Source organism: Culex pipiens, chromosome 2 (assembly GCF_016801865.2).
Source record: "Culex pipiens pallens isolate TS chromosome 2, TS_CPP_V2, whole genome shotgun sequence".
Lineage (NCBI taxonomy): Eukaryota > Metazoa > Arthropoda > Insecta > Diptera > Culicidae > Culex > Culex pipiens.
Window position 1 is genome coordinate 124,515,026 of NC_068938.1, and position 27,943 is coordinate 124,542,968.

Here is a 27,943-nt window from a genome sequence, read left to right on the forward strand (position 1 = left end):
ATGAAACATATTTTTGAATTCTCTGAAAAGGATACAATCTGGAAGCACTGTTAGGGTTTGTTCACAAATTACGTACATGAATAAAGGGTGGGAAGGGGGTTTGCAGATTGTAAAGCCCATGTTGAAGATAGGAAAAGTGCGTGACAGGAGGGAGGGTGGTTCAGAAATCCCGAAAATCTCTGAATGTAATATTTGAATAACCCCTAAGGCAAGTTTTCAGGATGATGAAACGTCAGGCATTGTTGAGAGATTGAGCTTCTTGAGCTATTCCCTCGCACGACAAACAGTACTGATCTTCGGTTTCCTGCGCTCCTCTGGCAGCAGTTCCCTTCTTCAAACTTCCCCTTAGCAGCAGGTGGAACAGCTTGGGCTCTGCTCTCGCCAGTTGCACTCTCCAGCCTGCGTCGTTGACTCTCGCTCCCCGAGCCGATCGCGTCCAAAGAAGTCCACTCCTTGCGTCCGCCAGGCAACTAACGAAAACACCCTCACTCTCTTCCTCCAACACAACAACTCTGGAGTACGGTGGTAAGGGGGAGTCATCGGCTGACCAACACCATCTCACTCAACCGGAGCTGTCAACGCACTAATAACCTTGCAAAACACTTGCATGCAAGTAGAACACCTCGATGTTTAGCTCAGGTCACACTAACATAACGCTTTCGCTCTCACTAACGACGGCGCAAGCAAGAAAGAAAATAAAAAATGGCCAGAAACGCCACCACCGACCGCAAAATAAACCGCTCTAAACACGACAATAATCCAGAAAACGCGTAAACTCCATCACTCTCGCGACAAACTTTTCACGGCCGACCGAATGCCGCCAAGAAATTCGAACCAATCCTAATTCACACTTTAAATCGCAATCGAAACTAAGCCGCCCGACACACGACATTTCTCAAACACGCCCGTACCTCTCTCAATACTTTACTCATGGGTTCATCTTCAAAAAAAGTTCATCTATCAACAAATAAAAGTACCGGTACCGAGACTCGAACCCAAGACCTTCGGCATATTGATCCGTGCCTTTGCCGTTTGGGGCACCATGGTTCGGTGACTAAGTGACGGTCATTTGTCCATATAAGCCACTCAATAGGATGAACTGTTCCAATGAACGAATGAACACGCGAGAGGACTATACTCTCGCAAAATAGCACTTTCCTCACGTTTCTTTTCGTGAGGACTATCCCCTCGTTCTTTAACTTTGGGTGCAGATTTCTAGCTTTCTTTGAAATTACCCCAAAATCCAAGCTGGAAACCCCGATACAACCGAAAGTAAATCTTTTCTTTGTACAATTTATCATGAAATTACAGCAACAAATTGCCCGGATACAAATTTGAGCATTAAACAAGGCAAAACATAGATTATTTATTTAATAAGCTGTTTATTACCCGAATGTGAAAGGTAATTAAATTAAGAAATTTTGGAGAAAGGCACTATTTATTTCAGGAAATTGGACATATCTCTGCTTATATCGAACAAAAACTGATACTTTTTTATGGAACTTGTTCTGAAAACTGTTCTCTACAGTGTGGTTGATTTATTTTTTTCAAATGTAATAGTGTGATGTGGCATGGAATTGAATAATAATAATTTTCAGAACCAATTGGGTAATAAACAGCTTATTAAATAAATAATCTATGTTTTGCATTGTTTAGTGCTCAAATTTGTATTCGGGCAATGTGTTGCTGTAATTTCATGATAAATTGTACAAAGAAAAGATTTACTTTCGGTCGTATCGGAGTTTCCAGCTTAGATTTTGGGGTAATTTTAAAGAAAGCTAGAAATCTGGTAAGTTTGGTTCAATTTTTTTTATTGGAGGACAAATATTCGACAAATATAGTTGGTTAGAGTCCACAAGACGTAGTCATAAGAAATTTTAGTGAAGTCAACATGAATACACCGATTTTCTGTGATTTTTGTTTAACAAATATCCCATAAAATCGAAAAATAATTCTTAAAAAAAGTTGTTCTATTGGATGCTCTAGGTTTCAGTAACGATGGCTTGAAACCCAACTGGCGAGGCAAAAGGGGGTAGGTGGCGGTCTAGAGGGGAATTCGGCTGCTGCGGGAATTGGCTTTGTCAAGTCCCAAACCTCCCCAAACCCCATCCCATCCAATCTCTCGGACGATCTGTTGGCGACTGAGTCTGAGTGTTGAAGAACTCTGTTGCTGCAGTACACAGAGAAGAGCTTCAAATGCTACTTTCGACTTGGTCACATGCTCTCAGGCAAAATTCTAGCTGAAGATTGTGCTATATGATCGGTAACGATCTCTAGATGGGTCAAAAATAAACGAGATTTCCCCTCAATCTCGCTCATCTCCACGTCCTCGGATCGGTCTCACGTGTTCGTGTGGCATGGCCGGGGGGATGGCAACCCTATTCCGACCAAAGCAAACTGACAACAGTCGACATTAGCACGGTTGTCAAATGAGAGCCCACAACAGAAGCACTAGCTGTCAAATGGTAGCCCATAACAAATCATTGTTTGGGTTTTTGATTTTCAATTTTTTTACAATTTAAACGCTAAATTCCAGAAAAAAAAACACGTGAATTGTGTTGCTGATGACAAATTTTAACATTTTCTTGTAGATTCCATCCCAATATTGGCTGAAAATTCATATCGAAAAAAGTGATTTTTCTGTTTACCTTTTTTTGCTTTTTTTCTTTTGGTCGACAAAACAGTGCGCCCGTACACTCAGAATCGGCATTACTCATTTTTCAGTTTGCTTTTACACATTTGCATGGGACTTTTGAGTTCAACCAGGATAACACACTTCGTGTAACCACAGTCATATGTATAAGACTGATTGACAGTGTTTGTTTTCTGAACTTCCAAGATGGCGTCTTCTTCGCTACCCCCTGGGCATGGCATTGGGGGATTGGTCTGGGGAATGAGATAGGACAACTGCTCGAATAATTCTTTTATACTGTCTCGCTCAAACAATAGCGCTACGGAAGACGATCGTTCGTCAGGCTGTAAACAGCAGCAAAACAGAAAACCTGAGAACAAATCATACTACAATATGTAGATACGCAAGAGTCGCATTGGTCCGTGTCTGTTCATAGTAAAAAAAAACGATCTTGAATTTCAAGCAAAGAAGTCATGCTTGGAAGTCGTGAAACCACACACATTTTGTAAACAAACTACCAAAGATTGAGAAGACTCTGCGCATTTGTCTAACATTTCGGATTGACGTGTTGTGAAAAGACTGCAGCTGCACGTAGGTAATTTCGGCATACAAAATTAAAAATGTCAGGATTTTACTGCTTTGGATTACGACATCCTTCTACCAGAAGAATGACGCCACCACATCGATAGCGTATGTTTTCTTTATTCTTCTGTGATTTTGTTTTGATAATTGGGACATATTTAATATAAACAATTAGTTTTATTTTCTTCTTATTTTCTCTTCCTTAACCGGGTATACTTTCATTCTCTTTTTAGTGTAGCGTTCAACTCAAAAGTTGATTGATGCGTATTACACAAACCGCATTTTTTCTGTATATAGTACAATAATAATAGCAATAAATAAAAACATAATTTATACGTCTCTCTCTCTCTTTCATACAACCGCGGGCAATCATATAAAACATATAAAACAATACTTAAATTGCGCGGACTCGCTCTCATCCGCCACTTATTACGTAACAACAGAATGTGAATTGGCGTTCGTCACTCTCATCCGTCTTCGCTCTTACAACCTATCTGCTGGGATCTGCTTTGCTGTTTGAAATCTAGAGCAAGCTTCTACACCTTTGAAAGCTCGCTCCGAAAAAAATATAAACTAAATTTTGCTGGTTGATCAAATGTATTCACAATTTGTGACTCGCGACGGCGAAAAAGCTAGTAGAGAAAATCATCCGTGATTGCTTCGCTCACTCCACTTAAAGTTAAACCCTTTTTTTTTTCTTTTGCTACGACACACATTTCCGAAATTTCTCCCAAATCGACATTCGAAAAACGCCGAGTCTATTCAGTTCTGTTGTGTTTTCTGCGGAGTGAATAATTTGCGCCTTTTTTCCTAACAACACATTCGATTTCACCTATTCTTTACCTTTCTGCGAGAATTGTTTTCTAAGGATTCGCTGGTCCTTACACGCGGCTCGTTTCTGCTCACTTACACAGCTAATCAGTTTTGCTCTAGAGTAATGCTTATTTTTTGAGTTTTTTTTCCTTCTTCGCTTTGAGTTTGTTTGTTTTAATAAGTTAAAAATACAAATAGTAGTAACTTTAGTTTTCGATATCTCAATTTTTCAATGATGTTAAGAGTGTGTGCTTGTGAGTTTTGTTTTGTGTTTTTTACTTATTTGATTACAAGTTTGTTTGGAAGAGATGAAAGGTGATCGATAGGAGAAAAATTGCGGGAGGAACATGTACAGAGAAAGGAATTCGAGAGCGCAACCGGATTAAAGGAGGGTTGCGCCTTTGAGAGAGTTTTGTCTTCTGAATGTAACGCTAAGCTGGTTTGGCTATACAATATTTAGTTTGCAATTCTACAACTTTTTTGTTGTTGTCTCGCTACGGATTTGGTTTCTTTTTCTGGGATAATTTTTCAAATTTATTTCAGATAATAGTTTTGCGCTTCGCTAAATGTGGGTTTTGGTTTGTGTGATTAAAAACGACGTAGTTTCAATACTGCTTCTACAAAAACAACTACGAGTTGATTGACACTGATCTCTAGACTGACTAAAAGGTATCGCCGCTGTACCAGGGGTGGATCCAGGGCGCCGAGGGTGGGGGGGTTGGCGGGTAGATGGTGGGTGACGGCAGAGCACACGAGCGGGCAGCAGCAGCGGCGTTTGCGGCGGCGGCGTCGTACGAACCGGCGCCGACCTGCGAGTACGATCCGGGAGCAAAGTGCGGCGAAAAGATGGCCGCCGCACTTGCGGCCGATGCCGCCGACAGTTGCTGGGCGGCGGCCGCGGCAGCGACGACCGCCGCCTGCTGTTGCTGTTGTTGTTGCTGCTGGGCAGCGGCAGCGGCGGCCGCAGCAGCCAGCGCAGATTCCTGGAACGCGTACGCCGACGAAGCCGCCTGAGCTTGGGCCAACATCCGGCTGGAGGCGTCCCCGTAGTAATCGGCTGCGGCTTGCTTTTCCTGCTGATAGCGACACGAAGACAGCGCCTTTTTGTCGTACGGGGACGAAAAGCCACTACTGCTACTGCTAACAACTGCCGCCGCCGACGACGATGATCCGGAACTTGACTTTTTAACACTCGGCGACGTCGGCGTTAGACTCCACGATGTAATGCTGTTGCTGTTGATGTTGTTGATGCTGCTGCTGCTGCTGCTGCTCGTAATTAGATCCGATAGCGTGCTCTGAGGGCACTGCTGTTGCTGTACCCCCCACCCCAATTCCTAGCTGATGCGGGCCCGCTTGTTCGCCGGCGTTTCCTGGCCAATCTGGCCGCGCACCATGTACTGCAGCTGGGGCATGAACTGCATCACGTCGACGACCTGCACCAGCGGCATCTTGTCGACGTTCGCGCGGCCGGCCTCCAGCAGGGCTTGGTACTGTAAGCTGGAAAGGAGAGGGAAGGAGATTGATTAGATCTATGCAAATATTGGGACAATCATTTTTTCAGAAGCATCGGTATATTATCGTCGATATCGTCAAATATTGTCTAACGATAACGATAATGGTTATCGTTATGATCGGGACGATAACGATAATTTTTCATTTTCGTCACATCGATAATTCTATCGACGATAATCTTATCGCCGATAATAGACGATAACTCATCTTTCTAAAATCTACTTGGTTCAACTTTTTCATGTTATATTTCAATACTTTTACTAAGAATATATTGTTTGAAAATGTAGTAAATTTCTAAGCATGAATACTTCAAATTGTTTACAAAATACCGTATTTTTGCCTTCCTCACGTTACTGAGGAAAGGCTATAAAATCACTCGAAAAATGAACTTCTCAATTAGACCTCCTAGACCCACCTTCATATATACCTATCGACTCAGAATCAAATTCTGAGCAAATGTCTGTGTGTGTGGTGGGATGTTGATAAAAAAATTGTCACTCGATTATCTCGACATTGGCTGAACCGATTTTATCCGTTTTGGCGTCATTCGATCCGTCGTGGGGTCCCATAAGTCGCTATTAAAAATCATGCAGTTTAGTTAAGTACTTCAAAAGTTATGCTTAAAAAACGATTTTAACAAAATTTGGAAGATTGTAAAATGGGTGGTTTTTGTAAGAAAACCCGTCATGCTATACATTTTCAGAAAGGTATTTAAAAGACCTTTCCAACGCGTCCAAGACATTGAAGATCTGACAACCCTATCAAAAGTTATAAGCACTAAAGTGTTATTTACGCACTTTTTTAGGCTGGATCTCAGATATTTTGATGAAAATGCTGTCCGGATCTTTCATGCGACCTATCGTTGGATAGGTATTCAAAAGACCTTTCCAACGCGTCCAAAACATTGAAGATCTGACAACCCTATCAAAAGTTATATGCAATTAAGTGTTATTTACGCGCTTTTTGCATTTTGGATAGCACCCTTTAAATGTGAGGAAGGCGCCAACCACCTAAGGGTGGATTAAGTGACGTTTTTTAAAAAGTACTCAAATTTTCGTAATTTGCAGTATGAGTATCAAACGAAGCAAAATTTTATATGCTTCTTCACTTTTCTAAAGTTTTTTTTAACACTGAAATTTTCAGGCCTAGGAAAAATTTCAATTCGGATAATCGAATAACGAAAAAAAAAATTCTGGACATAATTTACTCTAAAATGGTTTAGAAATTTTAAATCTTAAATGGCGGTGCATCGAAAAAATTCAATTTTTGAGATCTCGGTCATTCGATTTTTTTGTATTTTTTAATCCAGCTAAAACTTTTTTGGTGCCTTCGGTATGCCCAAAGAAGCCATTTTGCATCATTAGTTTGTCCATACAGCTGCCAATACAAAAATGATTTATGAAAATTCAAAAATCTGTATGTTTTGAAGAAATTTTTGATCGACTAGGTGTCTTCAGCAAAGTTGTAGGTATGGATGAGAACTACACTGAAAAAAATGATACACGGTAATATTTTTTTGTGATTTTCAATTTCACTTTTTGTCACTGAAACTTGATTTGCAAAAACACATGTCTTTTCCAACAATTTTTCATCAGAATTTGAAAATTAAAATGACTTGTTATGCTTCGAATCCCGGACACTGATAAAAGCTGATTCGAAATCCGGACACTCATTGCCTTCCTCACCTCACTGAGGCAAGGCTATAAAATCACTCAAAAATTGAACTTTTTAAATAAGCCTCCCAGATATACCTTTACGTATACATATCGACTCAGAATCAAATTCTGAGCAAATGTCTGTGCGTGTGGATGGACGTAGAATTTTTTTTCTCACTCACTTTTCTCGGAACTGGCTCGACCGATTTTGTCCGGATCTATGTTTTTGGATTTGCCTTCAGGTTCTTTAAGTCTTTTTTAAATTTCATCCGGCTTGGTGCAGTACTTTAAAAGATATGTTCGAAAAACTGTTTTGGTTGATACTAAAAAGGGTCATTATTTACATAATTTGAAAGCTCCGGCGGATAGCTATCGGAACTTTACGCTCAGTGCACGCACACAAACACTGCAGTGCTTTCAAATGGTTCATTAAATTTATCATACCTAGATGGCAGCACTCAGATGTATAGTGTCTTTACTAAGTAAGCGTTAGCCAAAGCTTTCGTAGTGTGTGGTTGCAAGGCATTTAGGAGGAAGGCAGCAACCACCTTCCGGTGGATTAAGTAACGTTTTTTTGCTAAAGAATCGCACAAATTTTTACTGAAATGTTAGTCAATGGCATTCTTTAGGTCTCAAATAAGCTGTTAACATCGAAACAATCGATATTTTATATAAAAATTTGCTTGAATTTAAGGAAATCAAAACCATAAATTTATGCTTTGCCTTTCCGGGTGCTTCGGACGCCTATAAAATATTTCACGTGAAATGTTTCGCATTTTTTGGTAATCTTACAATTTTATTTTATTTAATTGTTTTGACATTAACTACAGCGTTCAAACAAACTTTAAATGAAAGTTGATATTAGAATTCATCAAATAACCCATTTTTGACATTTATAATGCGAACTTATATCCAAATAGTTAATAAAACACGATGAGGTGTCCGGGTTTCGAAGCGTCCGGGAATTCGAATCATGACGTTATTGGTCGCAGGGATGGAATAATCGCAAAAAAAATAATTTCGCTTGCGAACTTTATTCACCCGCGAAAAAGAGAGGAGGCAAATCACGCAAAATTCTCCAAGAAAATCAATCTGCTGATAATGTTTTGTGAATTTCCTTGTCATCACCACTTAAGAATATTTATTTCACTTTGTTAGTTTTTACCGATCTTTCGTGCGCGAGAGAGGAGAGCCATGCTCCCTTCGGATTTTTTCTCTTGATGAACGTCCAGAGATTTTCTTTTGATGATGATTATTCCTTCGCTGATTGGTCGCAACATTTTTTCAACTTCATTTTTCGATGTAAAATCGAATTTGCAATCAAAAAGTATTTTAGTGAAATTATGATAAAGTGCACCGTTTTCAAGTTACGACTCTTAGTTGCTGAGTTATTGCCATGCAAAGATTCAAAAACAGGAAAACTGATGTTTTCTAAGTCTCACCCAAACAACCCACCATTTTCTAATGTCGATATCTCTTTTCAATGTAAAAACATGAAACATTCGTGAAATTTTCCGATTTTTTCGAAAACAGTATTTTATTTTTTAAAAATCAAGACTAACATTTCAAAAGGGCCAAACATACAATATTTTTTTTTTGCTTGTATGCAACAGCGACGAACCACCCCAATTCTCCATACAAACTTTGAGGAAAAACCATTCGGCCCTGTCTAAATAATTTTGAAAAATTCAAAGTTCATGCTTCCTCTCGAGTTGAGCCTGCGCAATTAATTTTTGTAGGTCAGTGTTCTCCGAAGCCTTCGGATAATCGAATCTGGACTTTACACGGAAAGGGGATCCATCGTCAAATTTGCAGCAGATTTTTCCTGGTTTGATTTTGCTGATTCGCGATTAAAAGCTCAAAAATTCCGGCATATGGCGCAAAGCATCGAAGAATGACGATTCAAATTTTCACTGTTCGGTTACATAGGAAAGCAAATTTAAAATTGAATTTACAGCACTTAGAACAACTTTTGAGAAAAAATTCAAGTAGTACGAGTGTAAACTTTTTGCCCTTTATAAATTAACGCAATAAAAAAAAATTGAAAAAAAAAATAATTTTGAAAAAAATATATTGTTTAAAATGATAGAGCAACAAAAGTTAACAAAGTATCAGCTCAAATTTTTGCTAAAAAGTTGTTTTGAACGCTGGAATTTAACAAAACAGAATTCGCATAGGAGAACAGCATCTAATTCCAGCGTGCCTCTAATGTTGGCAGGTTAGAACTTTGACATTCAATTAAAGCTAATTAAAAGCGTTTTCAACTGAAATCGAGTGATAAATAACTCAATAAGAAGTGAGCAAACAAGTTTCTATCATGAGTTTTGCAAAATTAGTTGTTTTAATAGTGAAAATCAGCAAATTGGATGGAGTTAGGAGCGAGTGCTTAACCTGCCAAACATACGAGAATTTCCCCTACATAACCTCAAAGGGCGGAAATTTCAATCGACATTCTTCGCTCTGTTCTGCTACTCAACACTATATGTCGCATGTCGTTTAGCTCTTGAACGGCAATATTTGCGAAAAATTACACTGAACCAGCGAAGTTTTTCGCTGAAACTAGCGGCTGAGCAAATTCAAATCCATTAACTTAAGGAGCTATTACACCACGGCAAACAAACTAACAAACTCGCACTTTTTGACAGTTTGCCTGCTTTGTTTGATTGCCTGGATTTGTTTGTACAAACGTCAGCCTGCATACATTTTGCCTTGTTTGCGAGTTTGGCAAACTGTCAAACACAACAAAATGCGAGTTTGTTTGTTTGCGGTAGTGTAATAACTCCTTTAGACAAAAAAAAAACGAGGTTGACTTTATAGCTGGCGGCCAACCACTAGTGTCTTCCATTTATCTACAAGGACTTCGCCGCCCTGGGCTCCTAAGTGTATGAAAATATGGCACGGAGCGACGGCGCCGAATACCCATATTTACACTAAGAATTTTAGAGCGCCCGCCGCGGGATTCGAACTGGCACCCTCTGGATTGTGAGTCCAGTGCCCAGTCCGATTGATCCACACGGGCGACAAAGACAAACAAACAAATAAACTCGCACCTTTTCGTGTTTGACAGTTTGCTAAATTCGCAAACAACTAAAAATTCCGTCCTTCTGCTCAAGTGACAATTCACGTAAAGTAAGAGGGGGATAGACTGCTTGTTTACAAACGCAAATTTTGCCCTATTGAGCTGTTACTACGGAATTTATGCAGGCGATTACAAACTCTGAACGATTCCAGATTTCTGAACTCGACAGTTTGCTTGCTATCGTCCTTTTTCTTGTCTGCAACAAACAGAACACTTTTACTATACGGCATTTTCTTGTGAAAACTCGTGTCGTGGAATGAATATGGCGGACCTTTCCGTGTCCCCTTAATATACCCTCCCTCAGAAAAGATTTAAATATTTTCCAAACTTACCTATTGCCGATGAACAGGTTGATGTCGAGTGCGTTCAGCACCCTCCGGCACACCTCCAGGCTGATGTACGGAAAGAACACGTCCTTCAGGTCCTGTATGGTCATCAGATACTCCGTGTTCCGGTACGGGGTCTTGTTAATGCAGTAGATCGTTTTGTTCTCGATCGGTTTCTTCACCACCTCATACGGCTTGTACGGCGTGCCGCCCATGGTCATTTCCGGCAGCATGATCAAATTGCCGTGCCGGGTGCCGCCGCCGTCCATGGCTGCGGCAGCTGCGGCGGCGGCGGCCGCCTGTTGTTGCTGCTGTTGCTGCAGCAGTGCGGCCGCCGTCGAGCGGTAGTTGGCCGCCGACGCCGAACTGATCGTCGTGTTTGATCGACCATTGGTCATGGCGGCTGCGGCGGCGGCGGATCGTTTTTGCTGCTGCTGCTGCTGTTGTTGCTGTTGCTGTTGTTGCTGCTGCTGCTGCTGTTGGGATAGTGCTGCCGCTGCGGCCGCCGCTCCTGCCATGTTTGACCTTGTTGGAGGGGAAGATAGATCGATTACATCCAGTGCTGCTCGTGAGGTAATAACGCTCTTATATCGGGTATTGTCTACACAACTAGTTTTACTCGCTACAGGGTTGGAAAGAGAAGAAAGGGAAGAAAGTGGGTAGGAGGTGGAGGAGGAGGAGGAGGTGGCACGGGAAGTGGAGGCCGGATTGGGAACAATGGCACCGTACGCCGCTGCGATTGTGGCCGCCGCATTGCCGAGTAGGAGCTTTTCGCGCAGCAGCTCAACCTGCTGGCTTAGCAGCTGTTGTTGCTGTTGCAGCTGACTGGCTGCTGAACTGCTGCTGCTAACCGGGATCAAAGCCGGTGGTGGCTGGCGGGCTTGGGCGCCCTTTGGGGAGGCCCGCGATGGAGACGCTACCGGAACGGCCGTTATCGAGACCGGATTGTTCTTGGGGTAGGCGGCCGGCTGTTTTGCGGTGTTCTTCGCGGCCGGCGTAATCGTAATGTTGGCCTGTTGGCCATTGTTCTTGGCCGCCAGTTGGCTGAGTTGCAGCTGGTTAAGGTGCGACATGTTGACGGTGCCATTGGGGCTGCGGGAGGTGGCAAATATGGACAGTTCGGGATTGAGGTGGTAGGGAATCTGAGTAGTGGCGTTTGTACTACTACTGCTGTTGGAGCGTACTGACGATGAACCACTTGACCTAGAAACATTACAATGCGTTTATCGGTTTTGTGGCAAACGGTTTTTTGGGGGGGCTAGAGTTTTGTTTTTCTTATGCTATCTTATTTGGGGTCGGGGCGGTTTTAGACGACAGATGCATGAAAAGGTGATAAGAAAGTGAAACAATGCGTATTAGCTTAAGGCTTAGCTTCTTTGGATTAGCAAAAACAAACACTAGGACGCGGACAAACGGCACAAGTTGTTAGGCCCAATCTTGGGCGGGGACGCGCAACGCATAATGATTCTAGGATTTGGTCACTTTTGGACATTCAGCGCTGAAGCAAACCGTGGTTAGTGGTGTCAGTCAGTTTTATCCTCCCAACATTTTTAGTAACAACATCAGCTCGACGAGACAGGTGAGATTCGGGGACATCTGCTTTTAGTGTGGAGGAAGGTTGTTAGTGTGAGGAGAGAGGACAGATAAAAATAGAAGCATACAAAGTTTAAGAAGGGTAGACTATTAATAACAGCAACGGTCAAGCAAAATGAAGAATTCTAAAGATGCATTCGGATTGGGAGAATACCTATGAGTTCCAAAAATAATCACAACTATAAATACGATAAACTTCATAACAAGTACATAAAGTGAAGCGTGCCAAAGACAGGAATGTTATATAAACCACTCCAGCTGCTATCGTGAATCATCCCTTCCCAGCAGAGGGTGATCCACGCAGAATAAACGGTGAAGTGTGACTAATTCTAGGAACTTTGATGACTCATTGAAAATCCCAAACTCTGTGGCGTAATTAACTGGCCTTTTGTAAAGACAAGGCCATTATTTCCTATGTTTAAACAAAACATAACTCTGTGACGGGAATAGATCGGAAAACTTATTGCGACGAATATGGGTAAATTAATGTTCTAAAAAGTATAATTCAAAAAAGGGATGGCAACCCTATTCAACAACTCTGTTCAACCCAAGTTGAACCTAAAGCAAAGTGACAGCAGTCGTCATTGTTGTCTAATAAGAGCCTAAGGTTTGTACGGGACTTCGGGTAATCGAAACACGAACAAAAAAATGTTTTCGTTTTTTTTTTACTTTTAATATCAAATTCGAGTTCTGCGATCCCATTTTAGTCAAATTTAAATGGTTGGTTGCGTATTCAATTGAAAATTGATTTTTTTTTTTTCAATATTTCATCATCGCCATTTTGGTCGCCATCTTGGATTTAAAAATTCTAAATCACCTTTTTCCGAAAGTGAAATTTTGCCAAGGCCTTTAAATAATCGAGGCTGGACTATACTAGTTTTCAGCAAGGGATGGAAAAATTACTGATCTGCATAAAATAAATCTTGAAATTTTCAAGACTATTCAGGTGAACACCGATAATAAATGGACGAAAAAGTCTCTTGATTACATATTTAACTGTTTGTATACAGGACAGCGAATTATTGAATCATTCTCTGGACTACACATTATTTTGCAACTCAAAACTAGTTAAACAAACAAAAAAAATGACTGTTTTAAATTGTCTTTTCCTGATCCGTTTGCACCTACGTCAAAAATCGAGATTGTTTACTTTTTACCCTTTGTTCTGACAGCCTTGGTCTGACAGCTCTATCATGTTGGATGTTGGTCTGGACAAGGCGAGATATAGGACACAGCTCCCGCTTGGATTGGAACCGGAATCGAATGATCGAATGAAACCGAGCAATTAACATTTCTAGAGTGTTTTTTTTTTGTTGATGTTTTTAAAAACCGTCTACAAATACTCGAAAAGCGAAAAAAAATAGAAAAGAAAATAACTTGACTCTTAAAAAAACATTTTTATTTTGTCTGATGCGCCAAGCAGGAGAAATATCCGCTATTAAATCAACATTTTTAGATGAATCAACAATGGAGAGTTGCTTGCTCACTTATATTTATACTTTGTAACAGTCAAAAATACTTTATAAAAGCGATAATTGAAATAGGCTGAGAAATGGTACATTTCCCTCATTTTTTTTTTCGACTGTATTATGTACCAGTTAACGTCAAAAAACACCAAATTGCTGCCGGATCTTTCCGGAAGAAATCCAAAAAAAGATCCGGCAACAAGTTTGTGCCGGTTTGACGTTTGCTGAGGGTGCCGAAAAGTTTGGTTTTATTACTGCTTGCCAAAAACAACAGGCTCTACTCAATACAGATCGAATTCGTTAATTCAAATGAACGACTGACAGCTGTCAAAAGCACGAAACCACTTGCTCGGAAATCGAAGAACAAAGGGGTTGAAATGTAAACATTATTTTGCCTACTCAGTTTTAAGGTTTAAGTGCCTTTCGAAATAATGCAATTCGATAAGTAATGCATTGCTGCCATATTGGCCGCCATCTTTGATTATATGTTCCCATCCGTTCCCATCACATCACTTTAAAGCGATTTTAAATTGAAATTTGAGTTTAACCGTTAAGCGTAAAAAACATTTGTTTTAATTGAATCTGAACCGTGTAAGAAAGATTTCCCAGTATTAAATTTAAATAAATTTACAAAAGTTCGTATTAAAAAGTGGGTAAACGAAGTCAGATTTTTGTTTAGGGTGTAATGATTGTCAATGGTGGTTTTGGATAAAGAGTCCAGAAATAGTTAAGAGGCAGTTTTTGTAGATTTGTGTGTGTGTTTTTTTTAATTATTGATGTGAAATTGACCCCAAAAAGTTCCATCATGTAGGCCTTCTGGATTTTTTGTTATTTGAGTGTTGAACTTCTGATCGAAAATTCATTTTTCCCCTCCAAAACTCCATCGGAGCTCAAAGTTAAAATAAATATTAACATAACCCGAAGTGTATTTGCAAAAAAAAAAAAGAAATCCGATTAGCCAGAATTCTACATCTACAAACAAGAAAAAGGTGGCCAAACACACCCCCCGCCACACAAACATCCACCCACACAAACGCATCGTTGATTTGCGGGGTAGCCTTGGTAGATATCGGGCCCACAATCCTAACTTGCGGCGGCATCATCCCGAACAACCGAAGCAGGCGACGCCAGGATGATAGCGAGAACAACCAGAACTGGCAGCATGTTGTCTTGGCGTCGCCATAGTAACCCGATATCGATTTTCATCCCCTAACCGCTCCCCCTGCCCAGGGAGCTCGGAGTGCTGCGATCTATGATTAGTCTGGTCGTGTTTTTTTTTCTGTGTGTACTTTTTTCTCACAGCTGGCCTTGCCACCTCCGTCGTCACCGCTTGCCTAGTTTTACGGAATTAATCTTTTTTCGACAGCTCTTCAAAGTCATGGAGAGTGACTCAGTCGAAAGTTTGTTTTTTTTTTCTCTCTTTGGTTGCTTCGATTTCTGCTGCAGCGTGTGTCATTGGCAACTGTCAGTGTGCGAGACTATCGGAGGGCTCGCGTAAATTTTTAAGTTTGTTTTAAAACTTAAGATAAGGAGAAAAAAAAACTTTACAAATTGCAACCATCAAACATAAGCCTGACTTGGCACTCGAGTTCCTCGCACAGGAAGCGACTTAGTTCAGACTAGGCTGGAGTCTCGACGCCGCACAACAACCTTCGATGACGTCAGACATCAGCGATTACTGGCGGCGGCGGCGTCGGCGTCATTTTCGTTCGTCTGATGTTTGTAGTTGTAGCTAGTCCCGGGGTCACCCGAAGGTTAGCCTACTTAGCACGCGCCGCCGCCATAGCAGACTAGTTGTAGTGGTAGCAGTGTTGCAAGTGGAAAATTTTCGCAGGTTCGGAAAATTTTGACATTTTGGCCCAAATCTAGGGTTTTACGCCATTCTCCATGTAAACTAATGTCAAAAACGAAAACAACGATGGACAGTTTGGTAAATTAATAATCAGTCCCAATACGTTGCAAAAACAATGACTTTTAAAACCCGCCGTTAGACATGACAGTTGGTTTCATCCCGCCAAACAAATCGTAGCAAACTGTGGGTTGCGAAGCAAACAACTTGTCATTTTTCCGGCCTAAAAAAACATGCAATAGTTTATCAGGGAATTCTGCTGTTCGGAGGCCAACCAGTATCTATCGTAAAGTTGAGTTGGGTCTCAGAACTCAAATTTGATGTTAAAAGTAAGTAAACTAGTCAAGAACTGGTTTAAACTGACAAATAGCCTTTTAAAAGACTTTCACCTTAGAAGTATAGGCTGAACATAAAATATCCATGACTTTTGAAAGAATTAAATCAAAAGACTTATTCTTGATCGGCTCGACGATTAATCTCGAGTAAAACTGGAACTACATTTCAGAACCACCGCCAGTGACATCTGCTACAGCGACAAATTGTGCAGCTGTCCCGCCAAAACTATCCATCCACAGCAGAAGTTTCCTGCTTCGCTCCCGTCCCAGGATGTTCGACCTACTAGCCACACAAGATAAACAAGGACAGAACAAGCTGCTGCCAAGATGTGACGAAAAGCAGCTGCCTTGTTTTCAACACCTTTCCATCGTCCCCGCGGGCAGCATCATTCGGCGACCACGTGTAATCTTCCACCATCGCAAGTATTAACTTCTTGGCAGAGAGGGATAACAATTTTCGCCCAACGTCGTAAAGTTCTGGGCGTGGGCGGGATGTTCTCCCCCGCAGAAATAGATGAAGCGAACTTGGTAACAATACCAATGGTACGGTGCTGGTTTTAGCTGGAAAAATGTGACCAACGTTTTCAGCAATAACAATAATAGCAAATTTCAGTCGCAAAAACTGGAGCTCAGTCTGTTTTTTGCGCAATCAAAAGTTTCCTACACAATACGTGGTAGTCTCCCACAGACGCCCGAAATGAAACACGACGCAATCATATGACTAACATCTACCTACAACAGAGGAGAGACACACACCGAAACCAATACCACTGTAACCGTCATAATTTTAAGCCAACGCGAAAAGAAAAAAAAACAGACACACGAACAAAATAAACAGCAACAACACAACTACTATAACTACTTCTAAAAATGAGAAGGGTTCAAGTAACAAAACAGCCCAAAACGATGAAAAGAGTGTGAGAGAGAAAGAGAGAAGGGAAAGCGTGCTGCTAATCTAGCTTCGGCGATGGCTTAAGAAACACACAACAAAAATTAACCCCAGAGAGAGAGAGAGAGAGTAGACTAATGCTAGGAAGAAGACTAATGCGAGAAAAAAAAATCAACAAGAAGAAGGTAAAGATACTTACATATGAGCGGCCTGGGACTGCGAGGATCGGACGAGCGGTGGCGGCACAGCCTGATTCTGGGAGGACCGCGACGACATCGACATAGTCGGGTTCATGTACGTGTTGTACTGCATCGTGTGCATGTTTTGCATGCTCCGAATTTGGGCCTGGGCTTGGGCGGCCTAAGTGTTGGAAAAACGGGAGAAGAAAAGCGTTGAAATGTGCGTTAAAATCCAATCCACAAACAAATATAAGTCATTAATCTAACAATTTGAAGGGAAACTTGTTATAACACAAATGTCTATACATATTTCAAAAATTATCGTTTCCCGAACAAGGACTTCAACATCAAGTAGCTGTCTATAAAACTCGTTAAAATCATTGATTGAAGAAGTACAATCTGTTAAAGTATCTGCTTTCATCCATACTTTTTATTACAGAAACACGTTAATGGCTGTTTGCCTACAGTTGACTGTTCCTGTTCGAAAATACGGCAAATGAAGCATCTAAAGAATAACTTACAGATCATTTTAGTTTTAATTATTCCATATTTCCGTGAAATTTAACGCTTTGTGCTAAAACCAATATTTGAACAAACAATTGCATAACAATATTCATGTTCAAAAATGTCTGTGGTCACGTTTGCTAGTCCATTTCTCAAAACAACTTTCCTTGCAGAGTCACAAGGACTTTGGCATAACTTTAAATTTCCACTGGTCCCTGAGTTCTTGAGATTCCGCTACTGGTATTGTGAAACCTGTATCGTTCATTATCAACCTTGAGCATGAGCATGGTTGACTGCCAATGAGCTGCTACTCCGTTATTGACAGATCAGCTGAAGTTAAACAATGAATCAAAAATGATCAGTGGGAGCCAACCATCCGTTCACTGTTTAACCCCTGAAGACCCCGACTTTATTAGTCAATACCGGCGCCCTCCCAAGAAGCCTGCAGTTCAACAAAAGGGAGGAATGTTATTCCGATAGTTGAAGTTGCAGACTCATCAAGCACATAGTTTTTCGCTATATACTTGTTGATACCGCTTGAGACCGTTGAATCCACAGCATCTCCTTCAAGCATCACGTGATTATTTTTTTTTTTGGTTAGTAGGATAAGGTATTGGCTTTTCGATGCCTCCCGAGCTACGATGCTGCAGCGACCTCAAATTTAAATCATTAAATTTGTCCATTTTTCGAACCTCACCACAGTTCTGACCATGCGCGCTTACGCAAGCATAAATAATTTTACCCGTCGACTCGCGTTGCGCGACAAATAATTAAGCTTATGTACAGGTGTGGATCATGAGTCATCCTCACCTGAAAAGCCCTTTATTAAATTTCGCCAATTGTTAGGCAATCAATAAAATGGTTAAGCTTTCAATTATGAATGTGCGATGTTATTTCACAGGGGAAATTGAGGGTGTGGCTTAACCAAATTCATTGGCATGTTTGTTCAATGGAGAATTCGACCTTCTCATTATTGACCAACATTTTTGAGAATGTTTTAGGAACATAATTTTGATATTCCAATAACATAATTTAAAGTTTCACGACAATGGTTCGAACCCATGACTTCCGATTTTGAGGTGTACTCACTACACCATACGGAAAGTCATGAAGAATTGCAGAGGTCTGCATAATTTAATTCATGAGGTTCATCGATGCTTCTCATCGAAACGGACCACTTTTAGTAGAACAAAATTTAGTAGAGTTTTCGGGGACTGACTATAAAAACCCCAAAATTCTTGAGGAGGGCAGTTAGTTCCAGAATTAGTTCCAGTCAGTTCCAGCTAGCTCAACTCCAGTCCAGTTCCAGTTCCAGAAGACGCCCCTGACCAGCCAGACCCGCCAGCAGCCACCAGTAGCAGAGGCCCCAGTCCAGCCGGACTTAGCGGTGGAGGCCGCAGTCCGCCGGGACTTAGCCGCTGTGAAGAGTCCGCCGGGACTTAGCCGCTGTGAAGAGTCCGCCGGGACTTAGCCGTGAAGAGTCCACCCGGGTCTTAGGAGTTCGGGGTCTGGCATGGCTCGGCGAAGAGGTCTGGAGGACAAGTCTGGCTTCAACGTAGAGAATTGGCTCGACGAAGGTCTTAATGAAATTAGCGACGAAAAGTTGAGTGATGTGATCGTGCGCGTAAAAGTTGAGAGTGTTACCGCAAAAATGTAATCTTCAAAAAAGTGTAATATACAAATAAGTGAAGTTTACTGATCTGTTTTAACTCTACAAGTAAATATCACAAAAATCCTGAAAGCCTAAACCGCTCGGGCCGTTCAATGCTATGGGGAGGACTTTCATAACAAACCCGTCGGCGAGCCTTCCGAGCAACGATGCTATGGGAAGGTCTTTCTAATTAGCACACCAAAACACTCGCGCACAGGTATTTAAATACTGAATAAATGTAATTTTTCATCACGATTACCCAGACGACATTGATGATATAAGAAGGACTTTTTTACAGTCATTTACAGTAACACTTAAACTTATTTTAATGCAACATTTCACACGACGTCGTGCCTTCCGATCAACGATGATGTAGGAAGGACTTGAGCAAGCCAATCAGGATGAAAAACGAAATAAAATTCTTTTCTTTTCACACACAATGCCACATAATTGACCGCGCGTCACCACCCAACAAATTGAACTGATTTTCTTCTGCTTGTGGGCAAGCCAACCAGGATGAAACACGAAATAAAATTCTCTTCTTTTCACACACAATGCCACATAATTGACCGCGCGTCACCACCCAACAAATTGAACTGATTTTCTTCTGCTTGTGGGCAAGCCAACCCTGTATCGTTCATTATCAACCTTCGTTATAAACCCGTCTTTAAATTTAAAACCATATTTTACCAGATTTCACTTTGATGACACATTTCATAAATGTGTGAAGCCACATGATTTAAAACATTTTTCAAACTCTAGAACGAACTGTTTTATTGCATTGAGTGAATCGGCCTGGAGCCATGAGGATGAGGAAAGAGGTTGAGTTTTATTTTAGGGACATTTAATTATTTTCAAGAATATTGGAAGGCGGGATTTTTTTGCTCAAAATAAAGTAAACCAGAAGAAAAAATCAAAAGAAAAACTAACTTAATCCACCTATGTGGTTGTTGCCTTCCTCACTTTTTACCAACATTTGGTGATATCAAAGAGTGATATGATGGGTTTGGATACAAATTCTATCTATCTTCTATATATATACAAAATTTCGACCGTTTTGTTCGAACGCGAATCAATTCAACACGGAACGTCCGATCGAGTTGATCTTTGTTGCGTTGGGTTCGTATGGTAAGTTCGTGGGTCCAAGGAAGGTTCTTACGCCAAAAAGTTACAAATTTGGCCACTCTGGAACCGATTTCGGAAAATTTGCAGATTGTATGGGAAAGGTTAAAATCAAGTTTTGATCACAGGAGGCTGAATAAGCAAAAAAGTCAAAAACGTCAACAAACGAAAAAAGGCAGAACGAAGTTTGTCAGGTAAGGCTTGTTTCTCAATAAAGAAATACACAAATGTCACTTAAGCGGTCATAACTTGAGACTGAGCGTTGTCAGATCTTCAATGTTTTGGACTCATTGGAAAGGTCTTTTGATGACCTATCCAACGATGGGTTGGATAATGGATCCGGACATAGTTTACATACATTTAAGTGAGATCCGGCATCAAAAAAGTACATAAATATCACTTAAGTGGTCATAACTTGAGACAGGGTTGCCAGATCTTCAATGTTTTGGACTCATTGGAAAGGTCTTTTGATTACCTATCCAACGATGGGTTGAATGATGGATCCGGACATAGTTTACATACATTTAAGTGAGATCCGGCATCAAAAATGTACATAAATATCACTTAAGTGATCATAACTTGAGACAGGGTTGCCAGAACTTCGTTGGAAAGGTCTTTTGATAACCTATCCAACGATAGGTCGGGTGATGGGTCTGGACATAGTTTACATGCATTTATGTGAGATCCGATTCGCAACTGACACTTTTTTATACGTAACTTTTGAACTACTTATCGGATCTTCAAACAATTCAATAGTGCAGTATGGGGCACCAAACCGGATCGAATGCAACTTATTTGACTCAAATCGGATCAGCCAGTGCCGAGAAAACTTGGCAAGAATTTTTAGCACCAAGGGGAACATACACACACACACACAGACATTTGTTCAGTTTTCGATTCTGAGTCGATAGGTATACATGAATATAGGTCTACGAGCTGTTTTTCAAAAGTTAATGTTTCGAGCAGGATTATAGCCTTACCTCAGTGAGGAAGGCAAAATCATACTGTCCAGACTCGATTATCCAAAGGCCTCGGAAAAATTTCACTTCGAATAATCGAATCACGAAAAAAAAATTCGTTGTCTAATTTTTGGTTGTCGAACTTAGGTATGATCCCTAAATTACGCTGAAATGATTTAGAATTTTTAAACCCAAGATGGCGGAGATCCAATATTGAAAAAATGCATTTTCTTTTTTATTATGCAATCAACAACTCAAATTTGACTAAAATGAGGTCGTAGAACTCAAATTTTATGTTATAAACAAGAAAATGAAAAAATACGAAAAATATTGTTTTTTTTTGTTCGTGATTCGATTATCTGAAGTGCCATACAAAACTTCGGATAATCGAAACTTCGGATAAACGAGCCTGGACTGTAATTTTAGAAGCAGAAGTTCAAAAATATAAAAAAACGCAATTCAGATATTTAATGGCCTATCTACAATCACTTAGCTTAGAACATCTAAGTAAAGTAGTTACTTAGGAAAGTCTGCAACTTACGTTCGTCATCCACAATCAACTTAGAAAACTTGCTGGGCTGATATACGTTGCTATGCAGTTGTTTGTTTACCTTTGATATGGAAACGTCAACTTACCGTAGATTTTGAAATTTTCCAAACCAAACGTCAGTTTCTAATTTGATTACTTTTCCATTGTAGAAACTCAGATTCATTTCCATTGATTCAAATTCCTAAGCTAAGTGAAATTTTCTAAGCTAAGTGATTGTAGATAGGCCATTATTTTAAGTAAATTCAATTCAGTTTTATTAGTGAATTATCATGTTACAATTAGTTCATTTGCAGTACATAACAGGGTTTTGGAATTCCTTTATGCTTAGTGTTAAATTTCAATACATTTTGGAACGATTATTGCTAATAACTAAGGGATTACCAAGTATAAGAATAATAATAGAAAAAACTTACTAAAACTGCAAAGGAAAGGGGATAGAAATAGAAAAAAAATCAAACTAGATTACATTATCTCCACTACGAGAGCAAAAACCTCCAGCAAAATAAAATTCATAAATTTAGATGTTTAAAAATTCAAAAAAAAATATTTAAAAAAAATATTAAAAAAATATGATAACTGAAAAAATAAATTAAAAAAAAAACAAAGAAATAAGAAAAATATCGAAGTTTTGATAGCAACACAAATCAATGGTTCAGATTCAGAATTCTAGAACCTCGGAAGTGAAATTTTAGTGATGTCTTCCGAAGTCCTCGCCAAAAATTCGCTCTGGATTATCGCTTTCTTCGGTTATGCGAATGACGAAATAATATGTATTTTTATTTCTATCAAACTTTGAGTCTCTGGCCCAAAATATGACTTGATGCACTTGATTGACTTGATTTTGGGTAATCTAAAGTGACGGAATGGGGAAGCTGAAACATATTATTTTTGTTTTCAATATTTGAATTTTGAAATTTAAGAGACAATGTATGAAGTTTCTAGTATTCTTTTTTAATTTTTCAAAAATGTACTGATTAACAAATTTGAAATGTTTTAATTTTTTTAAATTTTAGAATTTTCATTATATTGTTATTAGAATTTTAGAATTAGCAAATTCCAGACTATATGAATTGTAGAATTTGAACGTTTTAGCATTTATCGAATGTTTTGAACAGTCGAATTTTGGTATTTTAGAACTTTTGAATGCAATAATTTTGATACATTGAAACTGAAAATTTTAGGAACTCGATAATTAAAGAATTCCAAAATTTCTAGAATTTAAAAAAATATATTTTAGAATTTCTGTATTTAACAATTGTAGAATTAGAACATTTTAGAATTTTAAAATTTGTGATTTGATTTGAAAGTTTTAGTTTTTTTTAAATAAATAATTTTTATTCTCAAGCATTGAGTATTTTTTTTTTCACCAAACCCGAAATGTAAAACAAGAACTGGCCATCCCAGCTACCTTTGAACAGTGAGAATTTTGTTAAATAGTTATCTGTTTCTAGTAATTTCCAAAATAGTTCCAGCTGTCAAAAGGTTAAACGCCCATTCCGAATGTTGCGCACAAAATTAACAACTTTTAAATTATGTTATGTTTAATACTCAAGAACTACAAGCGTCCTCTTGCGGCTACACAAAAAAAAAGCAAAGCAATCCACTTAAACGACCCCCGGGTCTTTTGTGGACTCTGTTGCAAGTTTCTGCTCATTTCTAGGCGTCCGAAGGTTATGTGTGGTGAGTCACCCAAAACCTCTTTTACGCAAATGGACCGACGTTTTACTTCCCCATCCGATAGAAGGCCAGGAGGATAAGGCGGGAATCGAACCCGCGCCCCATAGCAACTTAGGGATCGGCAGCCGAAGCCGCTAACCACCGCGCCACGAGGACCCTGCGGCTACACACAAACTCTGAATTCAACAGAATGAGATTAAAAATTCGATGGTTTGTGTCTCTGCAGCGTTGGTGGGTGTCTAAACTTTGCATTAGAAAGTCTACTTTAAGATATTGCTCTCTCACAAATTTCACGTCCAAGAAATTCAACTTTTAAGTTCATAGGGCCTTTACAAAAACTCTGAAGTTTTAGAAGTTTTGCATATAGAATTAAGTAGATTTTTAGAACTGCTGTGCTTTAGAATTTCTGTATTTAAGAATTGTAAAATTTAAGCAATTTGAAAACATTTTGGGGGGTCAGCGATTGTCCACGCTCCATACAAAAAATATTTGTTTTGTATGGAAATTGTCCAGGAGAGGGAGGCGGGGGGAGGGGGAGGTCTGAGATTTCAAAAAAGTTTCCACGTGGCTTATGGATGATTCCCTAACTATTTGTGAAAAAGTTTCAGCTGTCGCAAGAATTTTAGAATTTTTAATCATTTTATTTTAACTCCCCAAGCTTTCTCACGCGGCCACAGAAAAACTCTAAATTCAACGAAATGAGATTAAAAACTTAATGGTTCGTGTCCCTGCAACGTTAAACCTATGTGTTGGTGGGTGTCTTAACTAAACGTCAGAAGGTCTGGCTTTAGAAATTGCCCTTTTAGAAATGTTCAAGTCTTGGACAACAAAGACGACTTAAATCCACAACGAATCGGCTTAACCAAAACATTTGAAGAAAGAACCGTAAATAAGCCGCTCAGCTCAACCCGAAACGTACCTGCTGTGCCTGCGTTAGCCGCAACAATTGCTCCTGTTGCGCCGCCGACAGCAGATTCGCGTGGTTCGACAGGTTCCAGTTGTTGGTGAGGGCCTGGCCGGAATGAGAAAAAAGAAAATGCGTTTTGTTAGAAAGAGTTAAAGAGTTTGCGAGAATTTGGGACGCTACCTGAACCGCCGCGGAGATGTTTGGCATTTGAGCGTTGTTTTTCTGGAGGTTCTGCTGTTGCTGCTGCTGCAGCGCCTGGTACATGTTGTTGGCGGGCTTCCGCACGGCGGCCTGCTGCTTGGCGGCCATCGTGTTCATCATGTTGGTGGGCTGCTTGGGCGGGGGTTGGGCCGGCTGGCGCGTCCAGTGGACGGTGTTGTTGGACTTGGGCCCGGACAGGAGCTGCGAGTCTACGACCTTGCTGGGCCAGTAGTCTTCGAACTCGGTGCCCGGCGGGAAGTAACCCTTGATGTCGGTGAGGCTGATGACGGCCACGGAATCGCTGGCGAACAGTTCGTTGCGGATGCCTTGGACCTTGCAGCAGAACTTGAGATAGGACAGGTCCCAGCCGGAAAGGTAGTCGGCTTTGAGCTTAAGATTATCAGTCTCTCCCTCGAAGTAGAACAGCGGCACCATCTTCTGGTTGTCCCGGACGGTGTAAGGAACTACGGACTCTTTGTTGATGCGGATGAAGCCACACTTGTCGTTGGGCGTGCTGCAGCCCATCAGGAGCTTCTTGTAGCAAACGTCCAGGAACTGGTAGAACTTGTACGCGTCCGAAAGCCGCACGACCAGGTCCTTGAGCGTGAACATTTCGCGGCCAAACTGGAAGTCGCAGTGCTTCGTGTTGATCTCGTTGAACAGTTTGCTCTCGGCCTCGGTGATGTAGTACGACCGGACGCAGGTGCAGCTGTAGATGTCCTGATGCAGGTAGTTTAGATACTTGTTGAGCAGCTTCATCTCGACCATCCGAACGGCACAGTACCGTTCCGACTGCCGGAAGATGTACGGAATGTGAATTTTGCCTGGGAACGTTTCCCAGCCAAAGTGGCCTTTCTGGCTTTCCTCGTCGCAGGCCTTCTTTTCGCCGTTGGCCGCCGTGTCATCGCCACCGGTCTTGGCACCGTTGGCCGTGACCGGTGCGATCGTGGTCGCCCCGATCGCCGCCGGAACCGCCGTCTGGCCGGGCTTGCGGGTAAGGTAGTTTAGGATGTTGGTTTGACCGGCCGGACCGTTGGCGGCCGCCGCTACTCCCGACGCCAGCTGCTGACCCCCGACGCCAGGCCGGGCCACCTGCTGCTGCTGCTGGAGCGCGGCCTTGGCCGTCTGCTGCTTGTGCGCCTCCATCATCTTGGCCGCCAGCTCATTGATCTCGGCCTCATCGTGCCGTTCCTGTTTCACCTGTGCCACCGGAATCGACATCTTGCTACCTCTATCTTTCTCTCACACACTACAAATTGAAATTCTCACTTGTTTTTCTTGTTTCAAACAATTTTAATCCACTAAATTTCACTCTCGTTATCCAAAATCTTCATCTTCCGGAACCACTTTCCATCTTCACGTTACTTAATCCTGTAGCTGTGGTTAGTGCTGTTGTTGTTGACCAGGTTCTTCTCCATGTGTCAAGACGATTGGCCAACCATGGTTCGTCCAAAACTTCCTCCTCGCGCGAGGAACCGTGTAGAAATCCAAGACGGCCTTGCCTTGCTGCCGCTGCTTCGCTACCGCCGTAATAAACCAGCACCTCCGCGGTAGTCTCGCACTCTTCAACCACAATCACTTTTTTTTGGCTTTATTTACGGTAGAAATAAATATTTATTGACCCAAAATACGCACAGTTATTTATCACTCTCCCGCGCGTGTATGCGTGTGTACGTGTGGGTTTATTGACCCCCTCCACTGGTGCCAATGTGTGCACAAATAATTACCCCCCACCACACACTTGACCCTTCACTTCCCCTCCGTTTACCCCACCACTCACTGTATCCAAATTTCCCCGCGCGTTGATCCGGAAATGCTAATTAAAACGCACGCGAACCGTAGCAGGCTGCAAGCTTCAAACCGGAAGTGCACACCTAAATCCCGCGCGATTCCGAGCAAGCAAGCAAAAAAAAACAGAACCGTGTCCGTTCCGGTCGCGCGTAATGTTCCAAGAGCGGCGTGGCGTCTGCGGTGTGTCTGTGCCCGTGCACTTCAGTATTTTGTATGAGCCGACCAACACGAACGAGCCACTCCGAAACCCCCCCGAGTCGGAGCGGAGTAGTCTCGCAAGGTCCTGCGAAAATTCTTGTACATACACGCACACACACACACACACACACACAGACGACGACGTCGTCACCGCCTGCTGCTTCGACGGCGCCCTCATTTTTCTTCGCACGCTTTTGCTGCCTTGGTGTGCTGTTGCTATGGGAGTGTGCGAGAGAGACAGAAAAAGAGTGTGTGTGTGCGATTGTCTGTGTGCGCTGTGTGTGTGTGTAGTTGAACCAATCGGCGTGTTCGCTTTTGTTGAATTATGTATTACTCACTTCGTGGAAAAGAAGGAGAAAAAGAAGAAGAGTGATAGAAATAAAAAGCACCGCAATCACTCAAAAACATTTCAAATGTGCGGTCCATGCCAAAATGCAACATTCTGCTTTGCACGGCTAAGTTTAAAAACACGCACCAAGCAAATGTGTTCATCGCTTGTGCAAATGTGTTCATCGCAACTGCAAATGTGTTCATCGCTAGGTAGAGTCACTTCGGCACCCGAATGGACCCGAACAACACATTTGCCCAAGCGATGAACACATTTGCACAAGCGATGAACACATTTGCAGTTGCGATGAACACATTTGCATTTGCGATGAACACATATATACACAGACAATTCTCTCTTAAATGAATTCACGTGTGGGGTAAAATGGGACTGTTAAAGATATGTGCTACTGATTGCCTAAAAAAGTTGTCAGCCGTGAAAAGTAAGAAACACTAATAGTGCGATTTGCCAAAAATATAGATGGATTTGCAAACTACTATTTCACCTCGGCTATAAATTCATCAGTGGATGAATTTCACCACAGCAAAATTCACTTTTGTTGGTCATTTTGAAACCTAAATTTTTCAACATTAAATGTAAATGTATGTAAAAAACTAACTTAATCCACCTATGTGGTTGGTGCCTTCCTCACTTTTTTTTTCTAAAAATGGGTGATATGAAATATGATGGATTTGGACACAAATCTCGTCTAATTTCGTTAAGTTCCGGAATACAAAAAAAAACACACATATCACTCAAGGGCTCATTAGTGGCATCATAAGTGGTCATAGCTTGAGACAGGGTTGCAAGATTTTCAATGTTTTGGACTCGTTGGAAAGGTCTTTTGATTACCTAACCAGCGGTGGGTCGGATGATGGATCCGGACATTGTTTACATACATTTAATGAGATCCGGCTACCAAAAAAGTACATAAATATCACTAAAGTGGTCAGAACTCGAGACAGGGTTGCCAGATCTTCAATGTTGTGGACTCGTTGCAAAGGTCTTTCGATTACCTTACCAACGATGGGTCGGTTGATGGATCCGGACATTGTTTACATACATTTAAGTGAGATCTGGCTACAAAAAAGTACATAAATATCACTTAAGTGGTTATAACTCGAGACAGGGTTGCCAGATTATCA

General features: G+C 41.1%; 1 protein-coding gene and 1 long non-coding RNA gene across 4 annotated transcripts; one reads left to right on the forward strand and one right to left on the reverse strand.

Annotated features, from left to right (window-relative positions):
• Positions 1–5,240: 5,240 nt before the first annotated feature.
• On the reverse strand, positions 5,241–26,489 carry LOC120415019 (uncharacterized). Of its 3 annotated transcripts, XM_039576383.2 has the most exons (6): positions 26,255–26,489; positions 24,461–26,070; positions 24,293–24,385; positions 16,931–17,091; positions 10,606–11,802; positions 5,241–5,524 (listed from the first exon to the last, which is right to left on the reverse strand). In XM_039576383.2, the coding sequence occupies exons 2-6, from the start codon at positions 25,700–25,702 to the stop codon at positions 5,362–5,364; spliced, it is 2,856 nt and encodes a 951-aa protein (XP_039432317.1). In that variant the 5' UTR covers positions 25,703–26,070; positions 26,255–26,489; the 3' UTR covers positions 5,241–5,361. The 3 variants fall into 3 exon arrangements, with proteins under 3 accessions (XP_039432317.1, XP_039432316.1, XP_039432318.1); XM_039576382.2 differs by having other exon boundaries at positions 24,461–26,489; XM_039576384.2 differs by having other exon boundaries at positions 10,606–11,124; positions 24,461–26,486.
• On the forward strand, positions 11,809–16,677 carry LOC120415020 (uncharacterized). The gene is made up of 2 exons (XR_005605163.2): positions 11,809–15,836; positions 16,040–16,677. It is a non-coding gene; the product is annotated as an uncharacterized LOC120415020 (long non-coding RNA).
• Positions 26,490–27,943: the final 1,454 nt, after the last annotated feature.